At 41.0% G+C, this 25,818-nt stretch overlaps 1 protein-coding gene across 5 annotated transcripts in view; it reads right to left on the bottom strand.

The window, feature by feature from the left end:
- Positions 1 to 25,818, bottom strand: part of SORCS3 (sortilin related VPS10 domain containing receptor 3) — a 612,586-nt gene that overhangs the window by 200,722 nt on the left and 386,046 nt on the right. For all 5 annotated transcript variants that reach the window (XM_060286394.1, XM_030865557.2, XM_060286392.1 and 2 more), the window contains exon 5: positions 14,652 to 14,725. In XM_060286394.1, the coding sequence (XP_060142377.1) occupies positions 14,652 to 14,725 (74 nt within the window). The remainder of the gene's footprint in view (positions 1 to 14,651; positions 14,726 to 25,818) is intronic.

Consider the following 25,818-nt stretch of genomic DNA (forward strand, 5'->3'; position numbering starts at 1 on the left):
TGGTTGGAACTGCTCTTTCACGGTGGATGTCAAGTACTGTGGAGAAAGGAGAGGGGTTTTGGTAAGGGGCCCCCGTCGGTACGACTCAAAGCACAACACCTAGGACCCCGCTCACTTGCCCCCCTGGTTTTCAAAACCACTTCCTAGCCACCTCCTCTGGTTTCTAAAACCTACTGGGCAAAGAAATTACTGAGAGAGCGCTGAAATAGATTCCTGAGGCCAGGGTCTGCGGATTCAGATCAAGAGTTTCAGGCTGGGGCCCAAGAATCTGCGTTTTTAACGAGCACCTTAGGTCAATCCACCGCAGGTTTTCCCTTGTCCATCATCTGAGACACAAAATTCTCTCTATCAGGGGAGTGGACAGGATTTTCTCTTCTGCCACCACTTAATGTTGGAGATCAACACTCAGGCTACAAGTGGATCATTGACTCCTGGGATGAAAGCATTGGACCAAACCTTCAAGACCTTCTAGTCAGCTCTTTAAATTCTACAGACGAAGATGCAGAAAGCCACGGGAATCCTATGAGTGCCCCAAGGCCTGACTGCTATTCCAGTGGCAGAAACACAATTAGCACCTGAAAGCCCTGACTCCTTCTCAGGCTCTTTTCACTACACCTCACAGGTCAGGGATTTTCTCTTCCTAACGTGCTGAGTTTCTCTTTGCTCTGGAAAATCCTAACAAATCTCACATTAAAATAATAAAAAAGAAAAACAAAGAAAAGAAAGAACAAAAGGAGACATAGCATCACTCCCCCTATCATGTCACTCATGTTTCAAATCTCTTCTTCCACGGAAGTAGAAAATAGTCCTAAAACCCAGCTCTATTTGTCCTATTTCACTGTCACTTCTTTAAGCGACACTTGTTAAATGGGGGGCGGGGCTTAGAAATGTATGACGCAGGTTCCTGGACCTCTCATTCCCAGCATCACTCGGACAAGTGCATGGCCATCCCATTTTAAACCCTCCAGTGCTTCTGGCCCAGCTCCTTGGCAATTACTGCACACTTTGGTGTCTTTTATAGATCAGACGGGTTCCAGGGTCCAACCTCTGCAACGCTTCAATCTCCTCGTATCCTTCTGAAATGCTCAGTGGGCAGAGCAGGGACCCCCACACCCCCACCCCAGGGCTCTCTCTCTGCCTCTACTGTGCATGGTTCTGCCTGAATTACTTGACAGATTCTCTTCAACACCATTAAGGGAAAAGGTTGGAGAATGTCTGAATATGACACAGCTGGCCAGTGGGGAGATGGAAAAGGGGCGGGGCATGGCCCTAATCCATCATTCAGGCTGTCTTTCCATAGAGCAGATTTGAGTAAGAGGCCTAAAGAGGGGGATGAGTCCTGACTTGGGAGAATTTGAGGATTCTCGAAAGACAGTTTTTTCCGTCATTGTATTTGTAAGCAAAGGAGATCAAGGTAGTAATACACACGTCAACTGCTAGATTCAGATACAAACAAACATGTACATGGAAGGAAAACTGCTGCCTTTGAAAAGCAATTTGCTGACAGATGAAAAAGCCTAACTGCCTAACGGTATTTTCTGTTTTAAACATCCCTGTGAGAACAAAACAAGCTAGGGTGTAGTCACAACACCTGGGCTCAGTGCCATTTGCCACCAGTAAATGAAAGTGTTAATTTCCTCCAATCCAATCACCATAGACTTTCACCCTCTCTCACACCTGGCTCTATAAATTATCACTTAACTTGTCAAAATCATTTCCACGTGAGTGTGGACATTTATCTTCTCACCAAAACATGGTGAGCCCCTTGACAGAGTCGAGGGTCATCAGGTAGTGTCCTCATTAGCACAATAGTTTAGGTTCTTCCGCAAGATTTTAGCCATTCGGTAAGCATCTACACTATGGAACTGGACACTTCAGGGTGGTGCAAGCACTAAGGAAGGATAACTTGAAGACTCTTATACCAGTATGCAGCTCGTGTAAAATGAAAAGACCAGTCTAGATCAATGATTTTATAAACATTTTTGTTTGTTTCTTTAACGAATGGTCTTCTATCTTCAAAAGAAATCTTATGCGTAAGCCTGATATATAAAACATTAAGAAGCTGAGTAGTTCTGGCTGAAGCAAAAATGATGGGGCCAAGGACCTGATCACTTAGCACCCCTAAGGCTTCTCTGTGTACCCGGTAGTCCCTGGGGCAATTTATCAGAAGCCCCACAGAACTTCTGAGAGCACTAGTGGAGAAATCACTAGACCAGATCATCTTTCAGGGTCCTTTCCACTCTAACTTTTCCATAATTCTCTGCTATAAAAGAGAGTTTATCAATCCAGTGGAATATTCTGCCACTTGAAAATGATCATTATAAATACTAGGCCCATATACAGAAAATTACTTAGGTTGGTTAAAAGTGAAAAAACAAAAGATATAAATGCAGGGACATATTACAACTATAATTTGGTGAAAAATTACTTTTATGTGTACAAAAATTAGAAGAGGACAAGAAAGTATAAAGTGTGTGTTAAAATGATTAAATCATTAGTTCAATAAAAATATGTAATGTATCAATTAAAGTATAAACAGGAATGTATTATTTAAAAATATACACTAGGCATATATTTTTTAAAGTCCACAATTCCATAATTATTCATTGGAGAATGAAACTTGAGATCAAGGTACTTTAGAAGATTCGCATCTGTCTTGAGGACAATCAGTAGCTTATCTATTGACAGAGCTGCACACAATGCACTTAAGCATCTCAAGGAAAGTGCCTAATGTTAATAAATCTTCATAAAACATGAAGATCATGTCATTCCCCTGCACAAATATGAATGCCCTCCTTTACCCAGAGAGACACGTCTAAACCACTCACCTGGTATTTGAAGCCCTTCACGGTCCGAATCTAGTCTGTATCTCTAGCATCATTTCTCATTGCCCCTCAACGCAAATCCTATTTTCCTAACACAGCGATTCTCGATGGGGGGAGGGGGGTGCCTCTCAGAGAACATTTGACAGTATCTGAATATTAGACACATTTCTGTTCTTCACAACTAGAGGAGTACTGTGAGCATTTATGGAATAGAGGCCAGGAATCCAGCTAAACCTCTTACAATGCAGACGATAATTATCCAGACCAAAATGTCAAAAATGCTGAGGCTGAAAACCCTATTCTAGTAGATCTACTGACTGCTCTCCAAACATGCTATGACTTCGGCTTTGCTCTAATCAGCTTCCCTTCCCAGGAGAACCTGTCTCCCTTTCTTACTTGCCAAGTCAACCCACTCTTCAAGGTTCTTCAATCCCGTCTCCAAGAAGCCTTCACTTGGCATACCAGGCTAACCTGGGCCCTTCAGCTTCTGAGCAATCATGACATTTCTTCTACTGTTCTTTTGGGGCTTGCCGTTTCTGGCCACACTCCCTTGGCAACCTGCGTGGATTCGTCTCAACATTTGCATCACGTCTGTAAAAGCACACAGGCTCTGATTCAACACAGTCTTTAGTTTATGGTTTTATGAATTTTATTAACATCAAGCTAGAAATATTTTTCTCTAAAAATACCTTTAACATGTATAATAATAAGACATATGCTGATACCTGGAAAAACAGATCAGAAATACAAACACTGACTGTTAGGTAATAAATGTGATTTGAATGTAGAGGGAAAACAAGGATATGCAGACCTTGCTCACTTTCAAAGAGATGCTAAGTGTTATCTGCCTCCAAATTAACGAGGATGGTCATTTCTTCCAATTATCCCCTCATATTATAAGCTGTTTTACTATTAATTTTATATCTAATATTTATTAAGCACTTACTACTTGCCAGGCTAGAGGACTGACATTCAGCCAGGAGGCAATGGCAGGGTATACGGATGCCCCATCAGTCAGAAAGGACACCAGCTGATTAAGTACAATTGCCCAATGTCATAAAGCTATTAAGGGCAAAGCTCTTCTCCTGTTTAAATCCTCAATCCCCCACCCCCCGACAGGAATGAATCTCTAGCCATATCACACTCTCCTGGTCATTTCAAATTTCTTAAAACATGTATTTTCTCTATAATGTAAAGAATCTTAGGGCACCAGAATTTCCATGGTTGTCCAGTGGGTAAGACTCTGCACTCCCAATGCAAGGGGGCCAGGCTTCGATCCCTGGTCTGGGCATGCCGCAAATAAGAGTTTGCATGCCGCAACTAAGAGTCCACACGCTGCAACTAAAGATCCCGTATGCCGCAACTAAGACCCAGCGCAGCCTAAATAAATAAATTTATTTTAAAAACTCAACATTTAAAAGAAAAACAAAAGAATCTTAGGGCACCAACTATATGTGCATGTAGGCAAATTACAAATACACCTCATGGCTATCCAATTCGGTCATGCCAATCTGAAGAAAGATGTTATGTACAAAATATCTTTACTTACAATAGCACCAAAAGTAACAATTCCTAGAAATAATATTAACTAGAAATGTGTAAGACTGGTATAAAGAAAACGATACAACTTTTACTGAGGAACAAAGAAATAGTGAAAAAGGAGAGACAAACCATATGGCCAAAAATGAAAACTGGATATTGAAACTATTCAGTTCTTGCCAAATGAATTTACAGCTTTGCTGCAATTCTAATCAAGAATCTAAATAGTTGCTTTATAGGGAGGGGGAACGAGGGACATTTTGAAAAATGACGAAGTTATTTCAAATTTATCTGGATGGGGTTTCCCCGGTGGCGCAGTGGTGGAGAGTCTGCCTGCCGATGCAGGGGACACGGGTTCGTGCCCCGGTCCGGGAAGATCCCACGTGCCGCGGAGCGGCTGCGCCCGTGAGCCATGGCCACTGAGCCTGTGCGTCCGGAGCCTGTGCTCCGCAACGGGAGAGGCCACAACAGTGAGAGGCCCGCGTACCGCAAAAAAAAAAAATTTATCTGGATGAACAAATGAGTAAGATAAGTCAAGAATATTTGGAAAAAGAAGAAAAGGTTCTATTTTTGTTTTTTTGTTTTGTTATGTTTTGCAGGAGAGGAGACTTGCCCAGCCAGGCACTATGTTGTGTTATAAACAATAATTAAACACAGTCTGGTCTGGCTCAGGGCACAGAGGACTGACCAATCCAGCAGAATAAAGGCTGCTGACAAACGCTACCAACATCAACGGTCCCTAACTTCCGACCAGAGTTTCTCCTGCAGGAAACCATCAGAGGAAACAGTCAGAAATATGGGCACAGAATTAGGTGGGAAGATGTTCACTGGATTTTAATTACTTAAAAAAATAAAAATCCTATAAAACCTAAAAATATCAATAAGTGTGGATAAAATTATTAAATTATAAAAATGATTAAATTATAGTCACAAGAGGAAATAGACAACTATCAATATGAGATTTCTGAAGCATAATATAGGAGAATGCACAGTCTTTAATATATATAATCTAATATATAATATATACATATTATATATACTATTTAGTAAAGAAGCATTACAAATCAGAAAACTTCAGCTAATATTTACATGACCACAGGTTGAGGGCACGATTTAAACATAAAGTAATAGAAGACATTATAACAGGAAAAATAAAAAGATTTGATCATTTTTTTTAAGTAAAAAGTATGTTTGATATCATAAGGCAATTAAAATCCAAAGAACAAACTGGAGACAATATTGAAACAAAATGAGACCATATAAAAATGCCCATAATAAAGAAGAAGCAAAAACAGATGGTCACATAAAAGAAATACAATGGCTAATAAATATATGTCTAAGCTCACCAGTCTGATAAGAAATGCAAATTAAAACAAGGAAAATCCATTTTTGCATATTAAACTAGATTACTTTTTTAAATTAAATTTTTATGAGGTGCAGTGAAATGGTATTTCACTAGTTGGAGTGCAAATTGGTATAAACTTTCCAGAGAACAATTTGGCATGCTAATATTTATATATATACATATTGTTTTGGTAGTCTATCCTTAAAAATTATAATAATCAGACCTTGAAAAGGTAATTACTTAAAGGTTTTCAAAACAACATTCCACTGCCTTCCTTAATAGTAAAAGTGCAGAAGCAAGATCAATATAAAATAATAGTAGAGTGATTAAATTATTATATAGCCACCCATTAAGATACAATGTAAGTAATGCAAGTTTTAAATTGTGTTTAGAGAGTGTAGAGAATGGTACAGGAAGAGATTCAAGTATGTTTTAAAAAGATACAAAATTTTATAAACAGCATGACCTCAATTGTAATAAAAACTTAAATATATTGAAAATTATACTATATTATAATAGGGGAAAAAGTCTATGAAGAAGTACTTGATTTTTTAAGTGGTGTTTTCTGGGCAGTGAAATTAGAAGGAATTATTTTCTTTTTATTTTCCTGCCTTTCCTTGAACGTATACAATAAGCTTGTATTGACTCTACAACCAGAAAAAAAGTAGTTAAATTGTGTTTGTGTCTTTTAAAAATTATTTTTGTAGTTTTAGCATTGCCTCTCCATCTTTTCCTACAAGCCTCAGACACTTCTGCTCCAGGACTCTTCTTGGTGAGAAGTTCTCTGGCAAGTTTGCATTTCTTCTTAAGGTCTTCCCTGCTTTACACCCTGCTATGGACTGAATTGTGCCTGTCCGCCCCCTGTCCGCACCCCCCACCCCCCACCATTCATATGTTGAAGCTTTAACCCCCAAGGCAATGGTATCTGGAGATGAGACCTTTGGGGAGTAATTAGGTTTAGATAAAGTCATCACGGTGGAGTCCCCATGATCACATTAGCATCCTTATAAGAGGAAACACCAGAGAGCTAGCCTTTCCTCTCCACCATGTGAGGACACAGCAAAAAGGTGGCCATCTACAAGCCAAGAAGAGAGTCCTCTCCAGAAACCAACCATGCTGGCAGCCTGAACTCGTACTTCCAGCCTCCGGAAGTGGGAAAAAATACACTTCTACTGTTGATGCCACCCAGTCTGTGGCAGTTTGTAATGGCAGCCTAAGCAGATTAATATACGCCCCAACCCAAAATGGGGCAGAGCACCCTTAGATTTCCTCAACAAGAAAAAGGGTGATTCCGCATGCCTGCAACCCTGTATCCAATCTATGTGTTAAACAGCCTCTGAGCCTTCGGCTGGATGCTTTCTCCTTGGGCTGCTCAGCTCAATATCCTTCTCTTTCTTCTCTCTCTAGGCCTCTCCCTGACCCTCCAATTCTCAGATTCCCTAGTCAAGGCTACTAAGCCCAGCTCACTACTATCAATGTATTCAATGTCCCCACTTCTTTATGTAGGGAACAAGCCATTGCCATTTAGGCAATCTGAGTTTCAGGAAGACTAGAGCAGTCAAAGTGCTTTACTCCACGTGGGCCTCTCCTGACCCCTCCCCAAAGGACAATAACCTCTGAAATCTCACCCACTGAGAACAATCAAATTTGCTCCCCTCTGGAAGTTTATTAGTGAGATTTGTCTGTCTCTGAGCTGAAGGACTACTTCTCATGTCCTTCACAGAATCATCAGAGTGGAATAAGCATTTGGAAACCATGTGTCTCTAACTCCAGAGAAACCAGCCAAAAAGCTGGGGAAAGAAGAAATGGTGTTTCCATTTGTATCTTGGAATTTTTCTTACACTGAATTAGGTGAGTGGATGTGGCTATCTCTGAATTCTTTTTGACACACAGAAATCTTTTCAGATTTCCCAAGGCAGGGTCAAATATGATGCCTTCCCTTCACAGTAAAGAATTCACTTAAGTCTACAGCTACTTATGTCCCCTTATGTCCCCTCCTTTGTAGAACTCATCTATGCTAAGCATGATCACCACGTGAGTCCAACAGGTCTTGACTTCAACCAAAGAGGTGAGTGTTCTGTTTTCCTCAGCGCACTGGATTGACGACCACATGTAGCTTTCGAACACTGCATTTGCTTTCGACATTAAGGCAGCTCTTCCAAGGCCATGATATGCAACCAGACATGCAGCATATGGGTGGCCCCCTCAGCAAAGGAGAACTGATTTCCGCTTGCAAGCTGAGCTTTCACATCTCCCCTCCTGACGCTGCATGTATTATTTTGAATGTATTTTTAAATTGCTACACCATTTAAAAAATGTAAGGGAAAGTTGAATCAAATATTATTTGTGGCATACCCTGGTTCGCAAAGGGCCTCTAAACCTGATTCCTTCCACGAGGTCGATGCCTAAATCCCATTATTTGAGATTGCAAGTGACTGTGTTTGCAAAATCGCAGATGCAGCTTCAAAAATTCACCCAATAATGTTAACTTTGTTTGAAAAGACCTTGACTTTCCAGGAAGCAATCTCAAATCACTCTGCCTGTTCCTTAACTCTGTCTCTGTCACGGATAATGTATTAATAGCCAAAGGGTGGCACGCCATGTAGTTCTTCTGGAACCACAGTTTAGGAGCCCATCCTTGAAGCAAAACAGAACCCATTCCAGAACAGGTAAGATCTACAGAGTTTAAACTGAAGTGAAGGTGTAAGAGGGTTCACCCAGCCACATTATCTCAAGGTAATCATGCCCCATTTTCACTTCCTGCTTCTCTGCCCTATTGGTCCACCCTCACAGCTGCTACTAGGCTAAGCTGGGTAAGTCTAGGACTCAGATATTTGGGATTTTTGTAAGGGAAATGAGCACTTCTCTGAACAGGAATGTGCACACTTGGCTCATGTGCACGCACACGCGCGCGCGCACACACACACACACACACACACACACAGGCAATAAACATTATTCTCACAAAGCAAAATCCTGCCCATCAAAATGTAAAACAGAATAGAATAGAATGAAACAAGTTCAGAAAACCTCACTAAAAAACTTAGCAGCTAAAAACAGCAAATATTTATCATCTCACTGTTCCTATGTGTCAGGAATCTGGGCATGACTCAACTGGGTGCCTGTGTCTCAGGGTCTCTCACAAGCCTCCAATAGATGTGCTGGCCAGGGCTGCAGACTCACCTGAAGGCTTGACTAGAGAAGGACCTGCCTCCAAGCTCACTCACATGATTGTTGGCAGGATTCGGTTGTTCCTCATTGGAACCAAGCTGTTGGCCTGAGGCCCTTAGTTCCCCACTGACTACTGACTCTAACCTCCCTCAGTTTCTTGTCACATGGGCCTCTCCATTGGGCAGCTCACAAAGCAATTACAAGAATGCACCTAAGACAAAAACCATTGTCCCTTGATAGCCAAATCTCCGAAGTGACATCTTATCACCTGTGCCACATTCAAGTCACTAGAAGCTAGTCGCTAAATGCAGCCCAAACTCAAAGGGAGGGGACTATACAATGGCATGGTCTCCAGAAGACAGAGGTCATTGGGGGCCATTTCGGAAGCTGCCTGCCACAAGAATGAAGTAAGTATTAGCATAAATACTCATACTTGCACAGGTGTGAATATACAATAGCACAAAATTGATATCTCTAATGACAGGTGTCAAAGATACTCAAATGAACATATTCTGAGGTTATTATTCTCCTTTCAGTGGTAATTAGAACAAAGTCATTAAACACTAACAATCACCAATTTCCCCTCCTACATGTTCTAAGGGATATACAGCAAACAAAGATTGATTTCCTGGGGGGTAGGGCGAGAGTGATAGATGGTGAGGTAGAGGAGAGAGGGTAGGTCATTCTATATAAGAAAAGCTTACGATACTTGGGGAGGAAGGTGTGTGGGGATAGAGGGGTGCTCTGGAAGGGGATGTTCTGTGGACAATAAATCTCTGTGACTGAGAATAGTTTTAGAACCCATGGAAAGAGAAGGAAAAGTTGACAAGGTAACTACCATGACGATCAAGATCTTGGAGAGACAGATATGGGCAAAGGATAGTTTTAGAAAGACTCACTGTGTGGTGTGTGATATAATGCTTCTTTGCAACCCTCTTCAAGAAAATGTTTAGTGAAAACCTACATTGCTCTAAAATGCTTTCAGTGTTGAATTTGGGTCATACCACTTGAACGTGACACTCTGTTGAGACTGGGGAAAACATAAATTTTTATTTGGGCTACCCAGGACACTGGTCCGAGAAAACAATCCTAGATATTAAGGAAATATACATAAAATATTAACCAAACTGTTATTTATGATAGTGAAAACTAGGAACATTTCCAATGTCCAATAAAAATAGAGTAATACAGTATGTATCTTTACATAACGAAGAGTTGCATAGACAATTAAAATGATGGCTATAAAGATTTTATAATAACATAAAAATTGTTACAACCGCATATGAAGAGGGGAGAAGGGAGATTATACAAATTCACAGGCAATATGTTTAGGCTACACATTAAAGAGCACAGGCACACAGAAAGGGACTGGGAAAAACAAGAACGATGGAAGATTGGAAAGGAAATATTGCAATGAAAGGGTTTTTTAGTCCATATCCTTCCTTTCTCCTTTAAAAGATATTTTCCTAGGATCTCCTATCTATACACACCAGGGAGGACACGTTTTGCTTTTCCATTCTCCCTACCCTCCCTCATGACCTTTCTAAAAGAAGAGAAAAGAAGCTGCTGGCAGAACCATCGCTAGAAATCTACAGTGAGTAAGCCGACCTTAATCAAAGGACAATAGAGCCCATCCCGACTGTCCCTACACACCAGCCACTCCAGCCTGCAACCAGGCATCACAACAGCTCAGAAGAGCTGTCCACAAGGGACTCTCTCCATGAGCCCCTTAAAGTGGGCTAATCTACAACTTGTTCTACATCTGTTGATTCCTATAAGGTTTTTAAAATCTAAAAACCAGTCTATTTTGCAACCCAAATACTCCAGAAAAGAGGTAAGAGTTTAAGTTCCTGGCACCTTAGTGTGTATTACTTTACCAGAACACTCTCCTGCAGTGACAGCAAGGAAGAAGAAATGGACCCTGATCTTTCAGGAGAGAGAACAATTAAGGGGAAGTTAGTAAGGAAGAGACATAGGACACATTCTATCTCTCCTTCAAGATAAGGTACGACCAAATGATCAGGGATCAGAGGCACTTAGAGGCCAGTCCAGTTACACAGAGAACTCAGCAAGGCCTAGGATGCCCGCTCCCTCAATGAAAAAGAGGCCAGAAGAGGGTGAACACCTCCAGAGGGTGAGGGGCTGCAGAGGCAAAGCTGTGAACCGTCACAAGTGTTCATATTGGATGTGCAGCGGAAACAATCTTCCCACAGCAGAATGGGCCTGCCTGTTAAGTATCTTCCAATGGAAGGGTGGAAATACTATTCATTTGTAGCTCAGTAGGATATTAAAACAAAAACCAAAAACAAAAATCCCCACTTTTTCCCTACAATAGCTCTGCCCAAGGAGAGACTAGAGAAAGATTACGTTAGGCTACTTAGCCACTCCTGTACTCTCCGTGCAAACTAAAATTGCTAAAACAGTTGGGGTGATGAATGCGAGCGTAATCTGCCTGTTAACCAGGTATCAAATGAGTGAAAAGGTTGCATATAAACGAGTGTTCACGTCAGTCTGATTCTCAGGGCATGAGTTTGATGGCCCAGTCACTCCATGGTGTAAGATTCCTAGGTGACCTCTCTTGATGGCATTAGAACATCTGGAATTCATAAAGAAAATTGTATCTCTAGATGAAGCTTTCAAGATTGATGCTAATGAATATTATGCCCCATGCCCTGTCTAACCCACAGGCACTGTGGGGCACTAAGGAGGAAATGGATCATGATAGCTGTGCATTTTCACAGCCATTACACATTGATCATCACTGGAGATGGTCGATTCTTCTCCAGCACACTTGGCAGAAATCTTTTCTGAATCACAGTGTTCTTCCCCCCAAGTCCCTTCTAGGTTGCTACTTTCCGTCAACTGAGGGCGACAGGGGAGAAGAAACCTAGCATTCGTGAAGGCTCTATCCCTAGACATTTGAAAATCTCCAAATTATAGATAACAATATTTGGACAATATTTTGTCTGGTTAGCATGTTCACTCTATTTGTCTACATATCGCAAGATAAGAGTCTTTTATTTCAATGTCTTGTTTTTGGCATGACTGCCCTGTCCCCAGTGCGTCCCCACCGTCCCGAATACCACTTCACCCTGCAGCAACCCTCCCAAAGAAGCAGCTGTAGGGCTTTGGGTTGTTGATCTGTTTTGTTTTTACCATGTCAGAAGAATTATGACTCCAGAAAGAGTGAGGACAATAAAGTTAGGTTGAGATGTGGATTCTTGGCAGTAAATTAGACCCATTCGATTGTTATCAGATGTCCACAGGTAAACAGTCTCACTGGGAATGGGATTCAAATTTGCATTCCAGAAAAATGACAAATCACTTATGTGTCACAGTCTTCAGAACTACTGGTAAACATAGTATTTAACACATAACTTACAAATTAAAAATCTGAAATGGTGAAACGAAATTGCCAAGAGTCCTGTTCCGAAAGGATTATATCTGGTCCTTTCAAGAAGCACATGAAACTGACAAGAAGAATATTGTTCCCATTGCACAGATGCGGAAACCAGAGCTTGGAGAGGCGCTCTCTCAACCAAAGCTGTGCCCTACACCCTGAGAAATGCACACTCTGTCTTTCCTCAAGGAGGTGCCCTGTCGATATTTCCACTCCTAACCCATACAAGCCATGTCTCTCCAACATAAGCGCTTTCAACAGCCATGAATTCTGTCATTGGGGAAAATTAAAAGAAGGTCTGTGTAAAAGGAGCTCTTCCTCTGCAACTCCTACGGCACCTAAAAGAATGATCACAGCAATTATACATCAGAAACGGAGAAGTGATAACACAAAAATGGAATTTTCAGCTACCACTTGGCTAGCCAGCACAGGCACTAACTTTTATATTTCCCCATGGGGGCATATACGAAAGAAGCACAGAGTGGAGAAGAGGTGAAATGCAATTGCCAGGACCTGGGGATTTATTCTTTCTGCTATACAAAGGAAGGGGGAAGGCAGACCGCAACTGGAACATTCTCTTCTTGCTCTTTGCAAAACAAAGGAAAATGCTGCCCTTCATCCACTTAACTTAGTTTCCTTCAGAAACAATGACAAGTCTTATCCAGTCTACTGTACTTTCCTTCTCCGTCAACGTGATTTCCTAGTCGGCTAACTGCCTTACCATCTCAAGAGTTTGTTCCAGAAATAGCAGAGGGCTACTTTTTTCTTTTTGAGGGACTTCTGAGTGTTGGCGCACTGAGAAACTGGCAAAAAGCAAACAGGCAGTAGTTATATAGCTAGAACATCAGAAAAACAAATACTTCCTTTTTCCGCCTTAGTCTATTGAAAAAAAATCTTAATACAATTCTAAATACGACCAAATAATCATTGTAATACTAGTTACAGACCAAATAATAGTTGGTCTGAAAAGGGAAAAATAACTGGGCATAGCCAAGGTATTGAGTCAAAAGCAGTGATCCCAATTCCCTTTGTTCTCCCAGTACTTTGTGTATAATACGACACGGTTGATTTTCACAGTGTGCTTCAGCAATCATCATTTTAATTCTGGACAAAGTTCTATAGGTGCAGAGGGGACTGGGTGAAAACGCTGCTTCCAAAGATGTTGGTATGGTTGTATAGACATACAGGGATACATATACCTACATGACCACCACCCACCCACACACCACCCCCACATTGTGGAAGGCATAAATGGCCATCTTGTGACTTCTTAAGGGACTGACTAAGGTATTTAAAATGAGACATGGAAGAGGTACTACTTTCAAATACTGTTAATTTTTTTCTGCTTTTAATTAAGCACATACTTAAGCATATTATACACTCTGGTGTATGCTCCCTACATATATTTGGCCATCACTTCTGCCGCAATGAAAGCGAGGTACAACTAAGAAGCATTTCATGGAGCAAGGAAGAGTAAAACGTAAAATTATATCAAACCAAGTTTACTTTGCTACAACCGAGGTAACAACAGTACGCATGTATTTAAAAAATACCAATTAATAACAACACCTGCCCCTTGTACAAGAGTACATCTGTTCTCCCTGATAATACCAACGAAAATTTACAACATAATATATAGTTAATGAAGTATTTTTCAATTAGAAAAGAATGACATTTTCTGATTGGAGGAAGGGCTAATTCTTCATCTTAAACACATATTCACTCTTAAAGAAGTTTTTCAAAATGTGCTCCACAGAAGTGGCTCTGAAGGATTCAGGTGTGACGTGAGAAAGGGATTCTGGAGTGAAATGAGTTTGGGAATCAGTAACTTTGTGTTTGGCAGCTTCCCTCCCTCTGGGCTTCTCCAGAGTCTTCAATATCCTAACGTGAATCCTGAGTCTCCAGGAGGGCAGAGTTAGATAACCGTTACCTAAAATTATGTGACCACAGAAATGCCTTTGGAAGGAGAACCACTGTGTGGAACTAATGTTCTTCAGACTATGTTTTCGGAATACTGCTTTTAGAATAGGTTCATGAAATATCTACTATTTTCCAAAAAGAAGGGAGACTAGTACATAGCTAAGAGCACCCCATCATGACCTCCTCATGGAGCTCTCCAGCCCATAAATCACCAGGGATTATGCTACAAGCAGAGTCTTTCTCAGGAAGTCTTAGTGGGGCCTGAGATTGTGCGCTTCTAACAAGTTCCCAGGTGATGCGGATGCTGCTGGTCTGTGAACCAAACTCTGAGTAGCAAAGGGCTAGGACACACATGACCTCAAGTGCTGAAGGTGTCCAGAATTGTCCCGAGTGCTATGTTGTCTGATAATTCCTTATCCAAGAGGGTGGTGAGACCGAGGATGGGGCTTACCAGTAAAACCTGTTGGGTGTGATGCGTTCATGCATGAGTTGCCACCGTCTCCCGAAGTCCATGGAGCTGTAGAGCTGCAAAACAAGGAAGTGAGGAGAGCATAAGTATCAAGGGACACTGTTTAACCGAAATACACGTGTCACCCTTCTGGAGATGAACATTCCAATCCATCAGAGCGCCTAATGCACTCAAGTAGGCATCCATTCTATCCAAATACATGAATATGACTGTGCTATGCTTATCATGGGGTCTTCTAATTCAATATACATCCAATACATCAGTTTCATTCAGGAAATATTACTGAACATTGGCACCATGAGTGAACTACGTTTTTTAAAGTCTCTTTTTTGTCCAGTAAATAACAGATATGTTTGTGTGCGGTCGTATATATATATATATATATATATATATATATATATATATACACATATACACACACACACACACACACACACACATACATATAACTCAAAATAATCTAAAAGGTAGTTAAAGAGATATATTAGCATTTCGACTTTATAGATGAAGACATCAATGCTCAGTTCTACAAAGTGACTATAGCAGCCGTATGGAAAACCAGGATGTCTATGCTGATTTAGCAGATGCCAGGTTTATACTACAACACATCAACTCCACCAACTCTCACAGTATTTATTCAGACCAGGCTCTTACTCCATGAGTAAGTACCAACTACTATGTGTGTCCAACTCTGCACATGGGAAAAATAGGCAAAACTACTCTGACCCTCAAATATACATACAGGTCCACCACATCAAACGGGAAAATGGGGCAAAGGCTAAGGCTCCAGGAGGTGAGAGATGGGAAAGATAAACTGGGGTAAAAATGGAACAATGAGGCTTCCTGAAGAAATATATTTTGAGCTAGGCCTTTGGAAATAGGTGGTGTGGACCAGAGAGAAGGTGGATTGAGATCTTCCTGGGTGGAAGAGACAATGTGGAGAAAGGTGTTAATACGGCTAAGGTCTTGAGCTTGGCTTTGGGGGCGCTTCTAAGAGAAAGGAGGGATGTGATAACAGTTGCTGGCCAAAAGCAGTTGGAGGCTGTCTGTCTGTCTGTCTCCCTATTCATCCATCCACCTATCTATTTGCAGATGTTTTTATATCTCTCTGTATGTACATTTATATTGGAGAGGGGCTTGGGAGGAAGGAGAGGGTTTGTGAGGACCAGACCATCCCATATGGGAAGAATTTATCCACATAATTTATTGCAAGAACTGAGTATTCCATGCAGGGTTTTAAGAAATAGATCACTTTCTTTCCCATGGCATATGCTGAGACTTAAGACAGATGTTTCTCAATTAAATATAGGAGAGACTTTGGTTGGTGCCTTCTATAACCCAGAGATATCAATCAGACTCTCTGTCGGCCCTGCTTCCAATCTGAGCAAACAGAACCCCAAATTCCTTCAAATAAAACCAGGAGAGGAAGACTGTGTCTTCCTCTGCTGCAAACTCTAGCAACAGGTCAGGCAAAAACCTTGAGGGTCACACCGACCCCTGAATCCGCCAGGGAAATCATCAGACCCTCCAATCATGGAGGCTGCTTGTCGTGGCAGAACGCCACCCACCACAGCTCCTGCTCGGGCGCACTGCTGGGAGAAGCACGGCTCCTCTCATCCCATGCTCTTCCCAACAGAAACAACTAGAGCTCAGTGCCGATCTATGCATCCAAGCCTGTTCCACTTCCTGCCTCCCTGTCTCTGGTTTTGCTTTTTCAGCTTTTCAGTTTGACTGATGAGAGAAAAATCAAATTGAATTCTCTGCCTGGAGGCTGGTTCAGATGAACAGAAAGAGTAGGCTCCTATTCATTAAGGGCCTTGGGTTAGCTATCTTGTCTCTCAATCTACAGTAAGTTGCTGAGTCTGAAATGAATTGTATTCTCCCACAAGCTGAATCTTTGCAGCCTCTCCATCTATCCATCCATCCATTCATTCATTCTCTAAAAGTACATCAAACAACTACTATGCTTTAAGCACTGAACTAAGTGCCCGGATTACAAAGGTTAAAAATACCGTGGATAGTAAAAGATAGAAATCCAGACAATTACACTGCCATGCATTATATGTCATAATATTAATACTGTTTATCTCTGCAATGGTAAGATTGTGGGCAATGGATATTTTCTTCTTTCAGTTTTTGGGATTTTTAAAAAATTATTGTGAACATGTATTACTTTAGTAATTTAAAAAATGAAAGCTCTGACACTGAAATAGAAACAAAGCACATAGGAAATCACTCAACAGAAAGTGCTAGAAGATTGTTTAATGGTATGAAAATGTTCATTATATATTATTTATTTAAAAATATGTTACAAACCATGCACATATCGATGCTAATTTTATTTAAAGTATTGCATAACTTGAAATATATTAGAAGAGAATATGTCAAAACATTAGTAGTGGTTATCTCTGAATTGTGGAATGATGGGTAATTTATATACTTTTTAAAGCTTCCCATTATTTTTAGATTTCTTTACAATAGATATATATTATACTTCAATAGTAATAGTAGCCTATGGTTTATTCTATTTAAATTTATGTAACAATAATTTTCTTTTTATAATGTACATGTTATATTTATCTATCCTTTAAAAGACCAAGAATTAAACTTGCAATTTTTCCACCGGGGAACTGGAATTAGACAAAGCAACATGGGACTTTCCATAAAATGGTATTTCACAGAGGTTATTATCATGGATAGCGGTGAATGAATCCTTCCTTGGACAGAAAATGTATTAGCTCACGCAGTGTTTATATAGTCCTGCATGGCTTCAACCCAAAGTGTTTCATGCAACATTAAAATAAAATGTATTTTCCAAACAATAAACATGTTTAAAACGTTTCTTGTTTACACAAAGTCACACATGAGACGGTGTTCTCCTCCATATACTGCCTTACGATGTCCCCTCCCTTCAAGGATGTCATTCTTGGACTTTTACCAAAGAACAATCCAGACCCCCTTCTCTCCCTTCTTCCACTATATGTCATGGTCTCATCTCTCTTAACAAGCACGCACTCAGCAGTGACATGCACACGCAGCGCCCTAAATGAATCATCGGAACAGCTGGAAAATATGAAAGAGCACGTTCTTTTCCTTATTGATTCAGTTATTCATTCCTTAATTATATCAGCCTGCCAGGGAAAAGCATCTGATAGCTGAAAAACTAAAGAGGCAATTTAATCAATGTAATATTCCACAGGAAGAACAACAAGTTGTATCTGGAAAGCTTAAGTTCAAAGAATAATACGACTGCATTAGGAGGTTATGGGTTGAATTATGCCCCACCCCCCAAAAAAAGATCTGGCTAAGTCCTAACCCCCAGTATCTCAGAATGTGACCTTATTTGGAAATAAGGTCTTTGAAGATGATCAAGTTAAAATAAGGTCAGGATGGGCCTTAATCCAATATGACTGATATTGTCATAAGGAGAAATTTGGACACATAGACAGACACAGAGGGGAGACAATGAGAAGACACCCAGAGAGAAGGCCATGTGAAGACAAAGAATTTTAGTGATGTATCTACAAGCCAAGGGATGCCAAAGACTTCTGGCAAATCACCAAAAGCTAAGAAGAATCGAAGCCGCCCCTATAGGTTTTAGAGGGAGCATGGTCCCGCTAACACCTTCATTATAGACTTCTAGCCTCCAGAATGGCGGGACAATGGAATTCTCTTGTTCCAAGTCATCCAGTTTGTGACACTTTGTTATAGCAGCCCTAGGAAACTAATACAGGCATCTTACTCTTGCTACCAGGAGTAATAGTGACAGATCTGGCTACATTTTTCTGTTGTTTTCTTGTCTCCACTCCTAGGCATTTAGTTGTAAGGCCAGAAGTATTATTTAGGGCCAGACTGTTGAATCTGTGGTTGAAAACCAAACTCTCACTTGCCTATATTTCTCTGTCCTGTGCCCTTTTACCACACCCCTAAGGATATTTTCTAAGAATAACTGTGAATTCATAAAGACCATATGGCAGTAACCAGACATAATCAGAAGGGGCAACAAACTGTACATTTTATAGGAGCTTTTGGTATTCCAGCCAGATTCCCTAGAGCCAGCAGATCTCCCATGTAGAGGGAAGGACGGTTTGGAATACATTTATATAAAAGCTCTCCCCTGTAGGCAGATTCACACTTAGTGTGTAACTGTCCTGATTTTTTGCTCAAAACCCATGGAGTTTAGGTAGCATTCCACTGAACTATGGCCATGACGATCTTGGTCTTCAAAAAAAAATGAGACTGGTTTCTGCTCAAAATAAGGTCTCTGCACCTTTTTCCTTGGTAGCCACAGAGCAAGTGGGAGGGCTTGGCTGGCTTCTGCAATGTTGCAGGAAGAATCCCCCGTGTTGTGGCAATATTAGTGGTAGGCAGAAGAGAAACCAGGTCACATGGCAACAAAGAGTCCTTTCTAACCTGTGCCTCTGGTTGCTTCCTCAGATGTTCTCCAAAGGACTCCTTTCTTGATAACGAGGGGAAACAATTGCATCCAAGGTCCCTCTAAGCTCTGGAGATGTAGACAAGAACTTCTGTCCTCAGTAACCATTTTCCTTTGCCCTTAGGAGTTATAAGGCATCTATACCATAAAGATATTTATAAAAAGACATAGACAGTCACCTAGTTACGCCATCCTATTGGAGATGGCAACATTTTTCTTCCCTTCTTGAAGATTTCTAGCCACGAAGATTTTCCCTCTCTCAGATGGTTTACATCATCCATTCCTTCATTTAACAAATATTGATCAAATGTCTATTAAGAACCGAGCACTGTTCTGTGGGTTTAGGATACATCAGTAAACCAAAAAGACAAAAAGTCTCTGCTGTCAGGGACTGTACGTTCTAGCGGAGATCGAGAACTCAAATGCCCTAAAGTTCACTGTGTGAATAAGTGAGGGAGGGATAAGGAAAGCAGTACCACTACTTGTATTCTTTAGACAGGCTCATTTTGCTGGCACGTAATGCACTAAGGAAATTTCTTTGCTTATCCAAGAGGATTTTTCCCATTTTTCTTGAAACACTTGATAAAAGGCTACCTTTTATTTTCCTGCTTTTAATAGAGACCTGAGTTCAAAAAATGTTTCACTTTCCTCTTAACTCTAAGAAAAACACCATACAAGCCTGATAATGTTTGGCAGATGAAATTTCCCCACAATGCTGGGGAGAAGCAGGGAGTCCAGAGAGCTCACGCTCCATCAAAAAATGGGCTTAGCTGTTCCCTAGCTGGACAGGAGTGCTGAGCCAGTGTGGTCAGGCTTTAGAACCCTGAAGAGAACCTGAAAATTCGGATTTTTTATGGGAAATCTCCATCTTTTTCAATTTTGGCAAAACTTGAAAAATTCAAAACATACTGCAGGGCAAATAAGATGTGTCTTAATCCAGATGGCCAAGTGCTGCCTGAGGACCACCAATTGGCGATCTGAATCCTAGCATACACCTACAACTGCCTGCAGGAGACAGTGGGACTATTTGACCTTGAAGTAAGACTGCCAGATTTAGCAAATAAAAATACAGAACGGGAATTTGTATTTTCAGATAAAAAATAAACCATTTTTTTTTGTGTAAGTGCATCCTGTGTAACAGCAGGGATATGCCTATATATATATATACGTATATATATATATACGTATATATATATATATATATATTTTTTTTTTTTTTGCAGTACACGGGCCTCTCGCTGTTGTGGCCTCTCCCATTGCGGAGCACAGGCTCCGGATGCGCAGCCTCAGCGGCCATGGCTCACGGGCCCAGCCGCTCCGCGGCATGTGGGATCCTCCCACACCGGGGCACGAACCCGTGTCCCCTCCATCGGCAGGCGGACTCCCAACTACCGCGCCACCAGGGAAGCCCGATATGCCTATATTTTTAAAACGTTGTTATTTACCTGAAATTCAGATTTAATTACATGCCCTATATTTTGTCTGGCAGCCTTACCTTGAAGTCCCTCCCATTCCATCTCTAAAAGTCTGAATTATAAGATGCAGCCCCTTATATTGGGCTTCTTGACTCTTTGACATTGGATGCCACCAAGTGAATAAAAGAATCTCCAAATTACTGTAAATACTTCCTGTAATCAATTCAGTCAAACCATTTCACTCAATCTATTTAATGTCAATTGAGCACTAGCCTGTGCTAAGCTTACTACCAGGTATGATGATACAAAGGTGAAGAACACAAGGTTCCCTCATCTCTAGATGAGAAGATGGATGTGTCAACAGGTAAGTGCAACATGACACAAGGAAGCCCCTGTCAACAGAGGCAGAGGAGGGCTAGGAGGATTCAAAGGAAGGAGTGGTCAGGTCTGCTGGGCTTGGCACTAGGCCAGGGACTGAGTCAGAACGGATGAAGAGGAGCTGGCCTGAAGGGTAAGTTCCCCCCAAAACACTGCAGCTAACAAAGGCAAAGATTTCTAGACATTAGAAAAGATGTTGGAGAAACAAACATTATCTCGTCCTCCTACAAAAGTACAACTCATCTGGCCATGGATCAGTGTACACTGGTCTAACATCTCAAAGGAGAAAGAGCAGAGATGGAAAGGGGTCTGAATAAGGGCATGTAAAGGATTCAAGAGGAACAGGGGAAAACAGCTCTGCAAGAGCCTAGGTGTGAGGATAAAATGAAGACTTAAAGATGCACCGTGATGTGCTTCCCTGGTGGCGCAGTGGTTGAGGGTCCGCCTGCCGATGCAGGGGACACGGGTTCGTGCTCCGGTCCGGGAAGATCCCACATGCCCGTGAGCCATGGCTGCTGAGCCTGTGCATCCAGAGCCTGTGCTCCGCAACGGGAGAGGCCACAACAGTGAGAGGCCCGCGTACCGCAAAAAAAAAAAAAAAGATGCGCCGAGAGAGTGAAGGCTATGAAAGTAGAGAGGGGTAAGCAGATACACACTTGTTTATCAAGTTTCAAAACATCCTCCCTTGAAACCTAAAAGAGGCAAGATTACAACAGCAAAAATGAATGACTACTTTTAAAAGCAAGTTCATAAAATTCATTACTCTAAGAAGTCGGTGAGAAAAGCACAGGATATCCTATAACAGTTTAAGACTCAATGCTTCTCGAAGTTTTTCATCAAAACATCTCTAACAGCCAAAGGGAATAAAGCATCCCACCAGGAATCTGGAGGTTTGACCTTAAGCAGTCTGACATAAGGGCAAACATTTTCAAGTCTCTAATTTTCACCAGAAAATTCCATGGATGTTTTATAGTCTACTCTATATCTGTGCTTAGAATAAAAAAATAAATTTCTTCACAAATCTTCAAGTGAAATGGACCCTCCAGAAAGACACTCTATATCTATCACACTCTCTTTACACCACTGTCCCCGAGAGGTGCATTTTTAGTCCCAATTTGAAGAGGGGGGATTGACACCAAAAATGGCTGATGCATAGTTAGGGACCAGATGCTACTGATGGGGTAACTCATTTCACTGTCTCAACTGTGTAGGGTGACTACAAGCGGGGTTTGTGATCATTTCTTGGTGCCTACGACAACTGGAATCCTGGACTTGATATGAGGAGACACCCTTGGGCAGGGTTTTCATTTAATTTTATGACCAAGGGAGAGGAAAACATGTAGTTCTGGTGATACCATACTTGCCAGAAAGCAATTCCATTAGACCCTGTTTGCTAACATAGCAAGCCTTATTTTTGTCATGGCTTTTGTAGGACTCCTCAGGCTTATCCACCCGACTGGACCTCCAATTCAGAGGTCATATGTACATCTGAATAAGCAAAACCTTTTGTTTCCCAAGTCAGTGTTCTACTCCTTGCTAGAGGTGCTGGTGACTCTAAAGGCCCATCTGAGCACACAAAGCATAGACGATGCTTGCGCCCAGATGCCCCAGTGCCCACCCCACAGTAAAGATGCTTTCTTCCAATCGGGCACACAGAAACTGGCTCATAAGGATGTTAGTGTCTACACTCTGTCAAAGGGGGGACACCGTGCTCATTCCCCACCTGCCTTTTCCTCCAGGATTCTCTCCATCCGCCTTATTTTCCAAGTTGCAGCCACACTAGCCTTCTTTAGCTTCTCAAACATGCCATGGACTCTCAAGTCCAAGGGCTTTTGCACATGCTGTCCCATCTGCCTAAAATGCCCTTCCTCCACTCTGCACCTTCTCCCTCTTTCCATGCATGTACCCAACTGCTGCTCCTGCGTCAGGTCTCAACAGAAATAGCCCTTCCGAAGGGAAGCTCTTTGGTCACCTCCTGCCCCAGACAGCACGAGGTCCACCTGCCATCTGCTCTCATGGCTCTCTATCCTCTTATTTCATAATATTCACCAAAATATGAAATTATATATTTGTGTAATTATATGACTGACGTCTGTCCTCCTTTCTAGATAGTAGGAATTGCCACTTTAATAGTCCCAGGTGTTTAACACAGTGCCAGGTCTGGAAGAATAGATGCTCAATAAATATGTCCTGAATGAATACATGATTATTCCATTTCAAGCCTTTCAAAGTTCTATTCCTTCCACCTGAAAGGCCTCCCTTCCCTTCCCAAACTTGTCTAAATTCTACCCTTCTTTCAATATTAGTTCAAATTGTCTCCTGTCCATGAAACCACACTTGGTCAAAAGAGACAAGATTATAAAAGGAAAACTAAAGGACTACTTTTAAAAGCAAATTCATAAAAGAAGCTGGAGAGAAAGGAAGAGTATCCTATGAATAGTATCTCTTTTCTCGTAATTAACACCAAGTGTCCAACCAGACTCCAGTAACAGGTTTCTCTTATAAGCTCTCAAATTGCTTTTATTTAATTCATCCAACCATTAATCTGGTCACTTAATTCACTTATGCATCAAAACTTCAGGTAATCTCTTCAGATAGATTAGGGGCCCCTGGGTGAGAGAATCCCATTTGGAAATCTTGACCCCTTCAAAGAAATTTCCACTGAGCTGCTCGACAACACAGAATCAGAGAATCATAAACTTTTATAGCTAAGAGTGTCCTTAGAGGTAATCTGGAAAATTCTTTTTACACATGGGGAATCTAAGGCTCAGAGAACCTAAGTGACTTGCCTAGTATCACACAGCTAGTTAATTGTGGAGCTAGAATTCAAACCCAGCGTCTTGATTCCCACCTCAATGCTCTTGTAATTGTGCTGTATTGTCGTTTTTTGTTAATTGCTTGATCCTAAAAGAAAAACAAGTTAATAAAACCTCACAGGAATAATGGCTCATTTGGGTATACCATACATGAATAACACCGTGCCTTGAATCTCTTCAGCACTTTTATTTACAAATCATTTTCACAATTCATTTTATCCTCTTTCACGCTGAAGAGTATTTTCTGAGCTAACAGACACATGAGACAATCTTACAAACAATTCACATAGTATTTACCAAAATCCATTGTTTTGTCTCCACAGTCCTATTGTCTTGGCCATTTTCCTTTGCAATCAGATTCTATTCATTTTTATTCATTATGATTCAGAAGCATCTCATTTTAAGCAGTACCCTTTGAACACAGATGTTGGTATTCCTCCACAAGCTGACTTTGTTCTGACCCACACCTCTCCCCCTATACCTGTGTTCTCTCTCCTTCATGGTTTTGGTTTCACATCACCTCCTACTATTAATATCCACTTTATCACCTACTTTACTGGCTTTTCACTGCATTCAATTTGTCTTTAACTCTTTTCCAAGTTAAATTTGTTTTTCTTTCCCCCAAAACATGAATCTAAAAGAGATGGAAAGAACTTAATTTTTTTTTAGTTTTAGGTCATTTATTTAATGTAAATTACTATCTTTAAGTATCAAAACAATAATACCTGCCTTTAATTTGGAAGAAATGAAGACTTTACTAGACCTACCGTATGAAACACCATTTGAAATATATCTCCAGGTGGACTATTTAAACATGCTCATGATTTTAGCATTAATACGTGACCAGAAACTCTAAAAATTCATTCAAACTCAAGACATTAAAGGGGAAAAAACAGTGTATATTTCAAAGTCTATTCTTTCAGAAAAATAAAAATAAAGACAAAAAGAAACTTACATTTATGGAGGATCTGCCCCTGACAGGTATTTCTGTATATGGTTTAACTGACTCAAAATAAACACTTTTTGATGGTTATTTCTGTCCACACTTCTTGGAGAAGAACACTGAGGACTTGCTCTAGATCCCAAAGCAAACTCCAAGACATCTGATTCCCAAACCAGTGTTCATTCCAAAATACCTGCTGCCATTGAAAAATGAGTGCTATCAAGGAAACAACCTGAACTGTAAGGGAGCTCAAACTATAATATCCCAGAAAGGTTGTCAAAACTTGAGGCTGTGGCACAGAAAACTGACCAAGGAGCAAAGAGGTTTATAACTGTTTTCAAACATGGGAAAAAGTTGTTCTGTGGAAGGACAATGAGACTTTCTCCTGCTGCATCAAAGGGCAGAGCAGTACCGAAAGGTGATCTAGACAGAAGTAAATGTTGTCTTGACATAAGAAATAATATTCTAATGGAAAGAACTCCCCAAGGCTGGAAGAAGCTTCCTTGCATGGCAACAAGTTCTCCAGGGAGTTACTGGATGTGCTTAAGTAGAAAACGGATGAGCACTTTGATTAAGGTGATACCATCAGGAAATTAAAGCATCAGATAGGGTTTAAGCCAATGAGTTCTTAGGTACCTTTAGATACATGATCTTTGATTCTTAATCCAAGAGCAATAATCCTAGGAAGAGAACCCAAGAGCATATTCACTAATCATGCCCCCTAAATATTCGTAAAAGCTGGCAGAGGAATTTTTTTCAAAGGCACTCAAATGTTGTTGGAAAGGCCAGGACTCTGTGTGGCAGCTTTGATGGATTCATTCAGCCTCCCTGTATCTAAGACCTTTGCAAAAGGATTTTCAGCTCCTCCCTTCAAGAGCTAGAATTTATTTCTTCACCCCTTGTTTGGGCATCAGAATGCAGTAGAAGAATCCCAGTTCTGAGTGTAGTCCCTCAAAAGCCTTGGACACTTCCAATCTTTCAGAATGCTGTCACCCAGGGTGAACAAACCTTGGCTAGCCTGCTGGAGGATGAAAGACCACATGGAAGAGAACCCAGCATACAGCCAGCTGAGCTCTAACTAGAAAAGCGAGCCCAGACAAAATCAACACAGTTGCCAACCCAGCCACAGCTGACCACAGACACGTGAATGAATCTAGCCGAG

This window comes from Globicephala melas, chromosome 16, assembly GCF_963455315.2.
Source record: "Globicephala melas chromosome 16, mGloMel1.2, whole genome shotgun sequence".
NCBI classification, from domain to species: Eukaryota; Metazoa; Chordata; class Mammalia; order Artiodactyla; family Delphinidae; genus Globicephala; species Globicephala melas.